The sequence below is a fragment of the Tachyglossus aculeatus genome, chromosome 7 (genome assembly GCF_015852505.1).
Source record: "Tachyglossus aculeatus isolate mTacAcu1 chromosome 7, mTacAcu1.pri, whole genome shotgun sequence".
Lineage (NCBI taxonomy): Eukaryota > Metazoa > Chordata > Mammalia > Monotremata > Tachyglossidae > Tachyglossus > Tachyglossus aculeatus.
Window position 1 is genome coordinate 23,607,100 of NC_052072.1, and position 9,702 is coordinate 23,616,801.

The following is a 9,702-nucleotide window of genomic DNA, read 5'->3' on the forward strand; positions in this document are numbered from 1 at the left end:
AGAGATGGTCCCTACCCAACAGCGGGCTCACAGTCTAGAAAGGGGAGACAGAGAACAAAACAAAACATATTAACAAAATAAAATAAATAGAATAAATATGTACAAATAAAATAAATAGAGTAATAAATACATACAAGCATATATACAGGTGCTGTGGGGAGGGGGAGATGAGTAAGGACGTAACCTGCAGAGATACTTAATTAAATGATGGCAGAGTAGGGCACTGGAGGATGCCAACATTTTATTCTCTACTTCAAAGATTACCGATATGAACCCCAATTTACTTACGTTCTTTTTAAAAAATTCCTAATTTTAGTACTTTGGAAATCCTGCAGCTCACATGTTTTTTTTTCCAACAGCCAAAACGTACAGGACACTGATTTAGAGTTACAGCTAATTAAGTCAACTCGCTTTGAGTCCTATAATCGCCTTTAAAACCCATCTCGGGGGCCCTCATTTCAGACCTTTCTGAAGTGGTTGAACACTCACTTGCCTCAGTTTCTCCTTCTGCAGGCCTAGCCCGTTCTCTCGCGTCTTACCTCCTTCCCTTCCCCACAGCCCCTGTATATATGTATATATGTTTGTACATATTTATTACTCTATTTATTTATTTTACTTGTACATATCTATTCTATTTATTTCATTTTGTTAGTATGTTTGGTTTTGTTCTCTGTCTCCCCCTTCTAGACTGTGAGCCCACTGTTGGGTAGGGCCCGTCTCTATATGTTGCCAACTTGTACTTCCCAAGCGCTTAGTACAGTGCTCTGCACACAGTAAGCGCTCAATAAATACGATGGTTTGATTGATCTTGCCCTCCTGGCGCAGGGGCCTTTCCAATTCAAGGTGCTTATCACCAAACTGCCACGAGGGGGCAGCCTACGCAAGTGCGGCCCATCATCATCAATGGTATTTATTGAGCGCTTACTATGTGCAGAGCACTGTACTAAGCGCTTGGGAAGTACAAGTTGGCAACATATAGAGACAGTCCCTACCCAACAGTGGGCCATCGTCCCGGCGAGGCAGCCAAGGACAGTGGTATTTACTGAGCTCTTCCTGGGTGCCGAGCACTGTACTAAGCGCTTGAAGGAGGAGCGTGGCCTCCAGGGTGGACCTCCGGCCTGGGAGTCAGAGATACCTGGGTTCTAATCCCAGCTCTGCCGCTTGTCTGCTGTGTTATGATGGCATTTATTAAGCGCTGACTACGTGCAGCGCACTGTTCTAAGCGCTGGGGAGGTTATAAGGTGATCAGGTTGTCCCACGGGGAGCTCACAGTCTTAATCTCCATTTTGCAGATCAGGTAACTGAGGCCCGTAGAAGTGAAGTAGACTTTTAGACTGTGAGCCCCCCTTTTAGACTGTGAGCCCACTGTTGGGTTGGGACTGTCTCTATATGCTGCCAACTTGTACTTCCCAAGCTCTTAGTACAGTGCTCTGCACACAGTAAGCGCTCAATAAACACGATTAAATGAATGAATGAATGAATGAAGTGACTTGCCCAAAGTCACACAGCTGACAAGTGGCGGAGCCAGGATTTGAACCCATGACCTCTGACTCCAAAGCCCGAGCTCTTTCCACTGAGCCACGCTGCTTCTCTGTGTGACCTTGGGCAACTCACTGCACTCCTCTGGGCCTCGATTACCTAATTTGTAGAATGGGGATTAAGACTGTGAGTCCCGTGTGGGACAGGTACTTTATCCAACCCGATTTGCTTGTATCCAAAGCAAGGGAGAAGCAGCGTGGCTCAGTGGAAAAGAGCACGGGCTTTGGAGTCAGAGATCATGGGTTCAAATTCCGGCTCCACCAATTGTCAGCTGTGTGACTTTAGGCAAATCACTTCACTTCACTGTGCCTCAGTTACCTCATCTGTAAAATGGGGATCAAGACCATGGGACAACCTGATTACCTTATAACCTCCCCAGAGCTTAGAACAGTGCTTTGCACATAGTAAGCACTTAATAAATGCTATTATTATGATTATTATCTACCCCAGGGCTTAGTGTCATGCCTGCCACATAGTAAGCGCTTAACAAATATTATTATGATTAATGTCATTATTATTAGCATTATTATTATAGTACAGCCCAAGGGTAAGCTCCTTTGGATTTACAAGGACAGAAAAGGCATAAAGGGTAGGGGTGAGTGGAGGAGCCTATGGTGGCTGGGGTTGGCTGTTGACTTCTTCTTCTCTGAGGCCACACTCTTCGTCCCCTGGTCAATCAACCAATCAATCAGTGGTATTTCTTGAGCGCTTATTATGTGCAGGGCACTGTACTCAGCTCTTGGGCGAGTACCCCAACCCTCCCCTGCACCTTTCCTTCCTGCCCCACCATTCTCACAGCTACAGAGTGGCTCAGTGGAAAGAGCACGGGCTTTGGAGTCAGAGGTTGTGGGTTCAAATCCCGACTCTGCCAATTGTCAGCTGTGTGACTCTGGGCAAGTCACTTAACTTCTCTGTGCCTCAGTTACCTCATCTGGAAAATGGGGATTAAGACTGTGAGCCCCCTGTGGGACAATCTGATCACCTTGTAACCTCCCCAGTGCTTAGAACAGTGTTTTGCACATAGTAAGAGCTTAATAAATGCCATTATTTTTATTACCACAGGCCGGGATGGGAAGAGGCACTGCAGGCCTCCACCTTCACCCTGGAGAATTTGGGGAAGGAGCTTTCTATTCTGGTTCTCTCTACTCTCCCCCAATCTGGTTCTAGACTGTGAGCCCACTGTTGGGTAGGGACTGTCTCTATATGTTGCCAACTTGTACTTCCCAAGCGCTTAGTAGAGTGCTCTGCATACAGTAAGTGCTCAATAGATATGATTGATTGATTGATTTTGGACAATAACCTTTTCCCTCTGTCTCAGAATCCAACGAACCTGCCCAGCCTGCTGTCGTCCGGCCGGAAAACAAAGCCTCCGGGGTTGGTCAGGAGAAGAGCGGAGCCGATCTGTCCAGGTCAGCCACTGGGTCATCTTGCCCCTTGGGCAGCCCCACGCCAACTGGCCCTCAGGGAGACGGGGACCTCAGGAAGGCGACCACGTCGCTGACCACGGAGAGGCACTGGGAGGGGCCCCACCTTGACCCACCAGAAACAGACTTCTGCAAGCAGAGGTGGCTGAGCTCCAAGACTAAGGCAGCTGGGAGAAATTGAAATGGAAATTTTCATAATTGGCCTCTCCAGAGGAGGAAGATTGCTCTTCTTGGCCCTCAAAAAAAACCCTATTCAATAATATTTATTGAGCACTTACTCTGGGAAAGACAATGGACAAAGGGCTTGGGCTGGGACAGATCCCTGTTGTCAAGGAGTTTACAATCTAGTGGGGGAGACAGATACTGCGGTAGATTATAGGTAGTGGAAAGTAACCAAGTATAAAGCTACATCTGTAAGTATTACAGGGGGAGAGAAGCAGCATGATGTAGATAATGGGCCCGGAGTCAGAAGGTCATGGTTTCTAAGCCTTACTCCGCCACTTGTCTGCTGTGTGATCTTGGGCAAGTCACTTAACTTCTCTGTGCCTTAGTGACCTCATCTGTAAAATGGGGGTTGAGTCTGTGAGCCCTGTGTTGGACAGGATGTTCAACCCTATTAGCTGGTATCCACCCTAGCATTTAGTACAGTGCCTGGCGCATAGTAAGTGCTCAACAAATGCATAATTATTATCATTACCTCAGTGTTTAGGAGGTGATTGATTGTCTCATTGTGGACTCACATGCAAGGGCGATGCAGTAGAGAAGGCTGGGGGGATGAGATTAATCAGGGAAGGCTTCCTGGAGGAGATTCATTCATTCACTCATATTTATTGAGCACTTACTGTGTGCAGAACACTGTACTAAGTGCTTAGAAAGTACAATGCAGCAATAGAGTCAATCCCTGCCCACAACAGGCTCACGGTCTAGAGGGATGTGATTATAGTAGGGCTCTAGTATGCTAACTCTAGACTGTAAATTCATTGTGGTCAGTGGACCTTCTACCAACTCTGTTGTATTGTAGTCTCCAAAGTGCTCGGTACAATGCTCTATACACAGTAAGCACTTGATAAATACCATTGATTGATTTGACTGATTAAGAGTTTGAAGATGGGGAGAGTGGTGGTCTGTTGGATATTAAGAGAGAGGGAGTTACAGCAGGAGAGAGGATGTAAGCAAGGGGTGGACAAAGAGGAGTTGACATTAAGGAGTGAAGTGTGTGGGCCAGGGTTGTAGTTGGGGAGGAACAAGGATAAATAGCAGGGAGGGAACTGAATAAAGTGCCTTAAAACTGCTAGCCCTCAGCTGGCCCTCTTGCATATGTGTTCATGCCTCTCTCTATCCCCCCACCCAGTGGGAGGGTGGGCCCTGGAGGCCCCTCCCAAGTCCCATGGCTCTGTAATACCAAGAAGCTCTGCACCTTCAGGGAGGCCTTCCCATAGGGATCATCCTTTGCATCTCCTAGGGTTTAGGGCAAAAGAGTTGGGGTGGGAATGCAGGACTGGTCATCCGGACCCCAGGAGACTGAAAACTCCTCAAGGGCAAGGATGGTGTCTTCACTTCACTCGTCCATTCCATTCCTCCAACTCCGCCACTACCTGGACAGCCGCTCTGCACACAGTAGGGGCTCAACAAACATCGATGATGATGACTATGATAATTAGGACACTTGAGTTCTTGATACGCTACTGTTTTCTCAAGGATTTGAAGCTATTTATCTTCTTTCACCACAGGGCCTAAAAGGCACCCAAAGATTACATTTACTGGCTAGAATTTTGGGGTGTGGCCTCTGAGAAGCCAAAGCTCTGGACTATCTTCCCACTGGAGGGTCATGGGAAAGATTGGGGTATGGGAGGGGAGAAGGATACGCAATTTGTGTCCAATCTTCCTTTTCCTAGATGCTGGGACACCTAATTCAAATTCAGTTCACAATGATTAACCACCCACAGGGTCCTGGCCCCTGAGAAGATGTCAGTAAATTCTTGATTTGGACCAACATGGCAGGGAGAAAAGGGGATGGAACATGGAAAGGCCCAAACTTTGCCCTCAGTGGGTTTGCAGTCTAATCAGTCATCTTCTGGTTATCAGAACATCGATGGAATTTATTGAGCGCTTACTTTGTGCAGAGTTTGAAAGTATTCATTACTATAGAGTTGGTACACAGGAGGGCTAAATCTATTCAAGGTGAAGCCCTGAAATCAACGTATAAAAAGGAAGTGTAAAAATGTCTCAATCTGAGAGGACTTACTTTTTCTCATCATCAAGAGCATTTTTTGAGTACATCCTGAGGACAGAGCACTGTTCTGGCAGGCTGGGAAGACATATGGAAGGAGTATAAAGTATAATCTCTCCCCTAGAGAAACTTGCAAATGAATGGGGAAGACAAGCAACATAACTGGATGGATATTCCAAAGGCGACAAAGTGATGTTTGATATCAATCAGTGGTATTTACTAAGCGTTTACTGTGTGTAGAGCACTGAACTAAGCGCTAGGGAGAGTACAATACCACAGAGTTAGTAGACACATTCTCTGTCCACAGTGAGTTTACAGTCTGGAGGCGAGACAGACATTAATATAAATAATTTATGGTTGTATCTGTAAGTATATTATGTGCAAAAGTGCTGTGGGGATATAGACTGACATAGTCATAGCTATAAACTATGAATGCAGATGGAGGAATGAATGATAGGCTAACGCGAGAGGGCTGAAAGGGCTTAGAACAGTGCCTGGCTTGTAGTAAGCACTTAACAAATATCATTAAAAAAAAGGCTAAGGGAATGGCATGATGAGAAAGGTGAGGGATTAATGAAGGTGGGCTTCCTGGAGGCGATGTTTTTTAGAGGCTGGATTGAGGAAGGAGGAAGGTTTTGAAGGGAGGGATAGAGGCTGGCTCCTGTCCAAAGTCAGTCAGTTGTATTTATTGGGTGTTTACTGTGTGCAGAGCACTGAACTAAGCACTTGGGAGAATACACTATAACAATAAAGATACATTTCCTGCCCACTATGAGTTCACAGTCTAAAGGGTCAGGAGTGACCCCGGCAGAAAGCTCGGGCCCCTCCTGGATCCCCCCGTCCACCCTCCCAGCATACTCTGGCGCCTCACTGTCTGCCCTTGTTGTCTCCAGTGCTGAAGTCTCTGGCCAAGGTTCCCATGTGCTGGTCTCCACTCTGGTTCCTGTGGCTTTTGTGCTCGTGATCGGGGCCGTCGTTCTGCTGGTAATCAGGGCTCGGCTCCGGAAGAACTCAGGTGGGTTTTCCCCCAGGGACTCAGGGGGGATGTGGGGGGATGACTTGGAGCAGGTTTTGCAGGGGCCTAAATTGAACTGAGGGCCCCAGAGGGATGGGGAGGGGGAAGGAGTGTTTAAGGGACCAAGGGCACCTCAGGCCAGAAACTGTCCAGGAAGGGAAACTGAGGGCAGAACCAATTTTCCCAGGGGACTTTCTCTATGAGGTGAGGGGAGGGGCTTTCTCTGGGAAGGGGGTGGGGGAGGGAGTCCTGTTCTGGAAGGTCTCTCTGCAGATGCCTAGAGGTTTGTTCAGGCTATGCCAAGGAGGGCTAGAGGTGTTAGGAGGCCAATCTAAGGAGATTTTAAAATAAGTTCAGGGCACCATGGGCGATCAGGGAGGCAAAAGAGGTCTGAAAATGATAATCCTAACTCAAATTTCCCTTTCCCATGGGCCTGCCTGGGGCAACGTGGGTGTGGGGTGGGCAGAGACACAGTGCCCACATAGAGGAAAAGGGCTTGGGGCAATGGGGAAATCCATTTTACCCATGTCTTCCCCTTGGTTATTGGAACCCCCACTAAAAAAATGTGGCTACTGGTGTCACTTGGGAGAGGGTAAACCAGATGTTTGAGGCTGAATATTAACATATTCTCTTCCCCCAACTCCCGATCCCAACTTCCTTCCTCTCTGGCAGACCGAGTTTCAGTCGGAAGCTACAGGACTGACATTAGCATGTCAGACTTTGAGAATTCCCGTGACTTTGGGACCAAGGACAACATGGCCTCCTCACCCACCGCCCTGGAGACCCAGCTCGGAGAAGAGGGTATGATCTTCCCTTCTTCCCAATTCCCTCCAGCCCTCCCTCCACCCAGGCCCAGTAGGGGAATGTGCTAGACCCTAAATTCAGGTCATAATACTGGACCTCATGGGAGAAGAGGTGGGACACTGGGATCTTCTGTGTCAGCTCTAACCCAGGCTTCTCTCTGCAGAATTTATCCCCTCCAAGGAGGACCCTGAGATGGTGGAGGAGCCAAAGGCAGCCAAGAGGGTAAATATGAGGACGTATCATAGAGATCACTGCCATAAGCGGAAATGGACTTAACTTGCAGTGGGAGGGATTTAGGGTAGACCTAGGGAAGAACCTTTGGATAGTAAGAGTCAGACCAGATGACATAAGGGGCCTGTGGGGCCTCTTTCACTGGAGATCTTGAAAACAAGGTCCCCTTCTCTGGGGGTCTTGGAAGTGAAACTAGATCTTCGTTTGTCCACTGCTAATGGAGTCCAGTTGGAGTCCAATCAATCAATCAGTGGTAACTTATTGAGCACTTAGTGTGTACAGAGTAATAATAATAATAATGATAGCATTTACTAAGCGCTTACTATGATGATGATGGCATTTATTAAGCACTTACTATGTGCAAAGCACTGTTCTAAGCGCTGGGGAGGTTACAAGGTGATCAGGTTGTCCCACGGGGGGCTCACAGTCTTAATCCCCATTTTACAGATGAGGTAACTGAGGCCCAGAGAAGTTAAGTGACTTGCCCAAAGTCACACAGCTGACAATTGGCGGAGCGGGGATTTGAACCCACGACCTCTGACTCCAAAGCCCGGGCTCTTTCCACTGAGCCACACTGCAGAGTACTGTACTAAGTCCTTGGAGAATATAATGCCCTCTCTGCAACCTTTTGGGAAGAGGGAGGAGGAGTACAAAGGACAGGGATAAACTGTTGATCACCACTGAGAAACATGTTCAGGGGTCATTTACAAGTGAGCTTGCTTCATGGATTCTTGGACAAAGTGAAGACGTTGCTAAGAGATTAATCCCCAGCCCACATAAGCGGAGGAGCCCTGCTCTCTCAGAAAGTCCACGAGGAACAGAAAACCCGAGATGAGGCGAATGCCACCGTTCTGTTGCCCCCTGATCTCAGTCAGAAATGGCATAGAGGCCAGAAAAGGTTGGGTTGGTTCCACCCCACAGACCTGAAGAGGGTAGTGAGACAAGTAGAGATATTTTTAGATGTCACGATTTTTCACTTCTCAAATATGCCCCAGTTAAGGGTGGTGGCTTTGTGGAAGATATGTGTGGGTGGAGTGGGGGAGGAGGGGAATAATAATAATAATAATAATGGTATTTGTTAAGTGCTTACTATGTTGCAAGCACTGTTCTAAGTGCTGGGGTAGATACAAGGTAATCAGGTTGTCCCATGTGGGGCTCATATTCTTAATCCCCATTTTACAGATGAGGTAACTGAGGCACAGAGAAGTTAAGTGACTTGCCCAAAGTCACACAGCTGACAAGTGGCATAGCCGGGATTAGAACCCATGACCTCTGACTCTCAAGCCCGTGCTCTTTCCACTAAGCCACACTACTTCTGAAAAGGGGTAGGGGTGGTTGGCCCCATCTGAAACTCGGAAAGGTGTTCGAACTGTTGAAACCAAATGAGAAGCAGTGGTTCGTGGATAGTGGATATTCCTAGTGGATAGCGCACGTGCCTGGGTGTCAGAAGGACGTGGGTTCTTGTCCTGGCTCTGCCCCTTGTCTGCTGCATGACCTGGGGCAAGTCATTTCGCTTCTCTGGGTCTCAGTTATCTCATCTGTAAAATGGGGATTGAGACTGTGAGCCCCAAATGGAACAGGGACTGTATCCAACCTGACTTGCTTGTGATTACCCCAGCACTTAGTACAGTGTCTGGCACATAAAAAGTGCTTAACAAATACTATTATTATTATTATTATTATTATTGTTATTGTTATCATGGCTTCCCTTCCTCTTTGAAAAGGAGCTGAAGCTTAGAACTTTGTCTGTTAAATAGAGATTAAGAGTGTGAGCCCCATGTAGGACAGGGACTGTGTCCAAACTGATTAACTTATATCTACCCTAGTTCTTAGAACAGTGCTTGGCACATAGCAAGCTCGTAACAAGTACCACAATTAATTAGAACGTTGCAACGTCTTCTATCGTCCTCCATTGTCTCCCATCGTCTCTTCCAGTCATCCAAGGAGGAAGCGGACATGGCTTACACTGCATTCCTGCTGCAAGCTAACCACATTGTTTCTGGCATTCCCTCGGACAACCCTCCTGAAGTTTAGTCGACTTCAGCCATCTGCTTTTTTTTTTTATCAGCTCATCAGCTCTTCCCCTCTCCAGCCCACCCCACCTAACAATCAGTTACACAATCAGCATGCTCCTCTCCATCCCTATGGCTTTGCTCTCCCCCACGTTTTCCAGCTATTTCCCTATTTCCCGAGAGTCTGTATGCTATGAGTTCAGAATTCACCCCTGGACACCCTCCACCTGGCATTACACCAAAGTTGTAAGGAGAAAGCCAAACCCGCAGATCTGTTTGCCAACAACAGGGTCCTCAGGGTCCAGAGAAAAGGAGGAAACAACATCGGAAAGGACCCCTCTGTTTTCCAAGTGACCGGGGGGGAACCTGCTGAGGAGGAAGGTGGGAGATCAAACTCTTCACCCCAACCCTCATTCATTCTGCCAGCTCGGTGGTTCACCGGGGGGA

At 47.5% G+C, this 9,702-nt stretch overlaps 1 protein-coding gene across 1 annotated transcript in view; it reads left to right on the forward strand.

Moving 5' to 3' along the window:
• PIGR (polymeric immunoglobulin receptor) overlaps positions 1-9,702 on the forward strand; it is a 41,357-nt gene extending 31,655 nt beyond the window's left edge. The window contains exons 7-11 of the mRNA XM_038749170.1: positions 2,858-2,948; positions 6,087-6,208; positions 6,881-7,009; positions 7,176-7,234; positions 9,179-9,702. Of these exons, the coding sequence (XP_038605098.1) occupies positions 2,858-2,948; positions 6,087-6,208; positions 6,881-7,009; positions 7,176-7,234; positions 9,179-9,277 (500 nt within the window). The 3' untranslated portion in view covers positions 9,278-9,702. The remainder of the gene's footprint in view (positions 1-2,857; positions 2,949-6,086; positions 6,209-6,880; positions 7,010-7,175; positions 7,235-9,178) is intronic.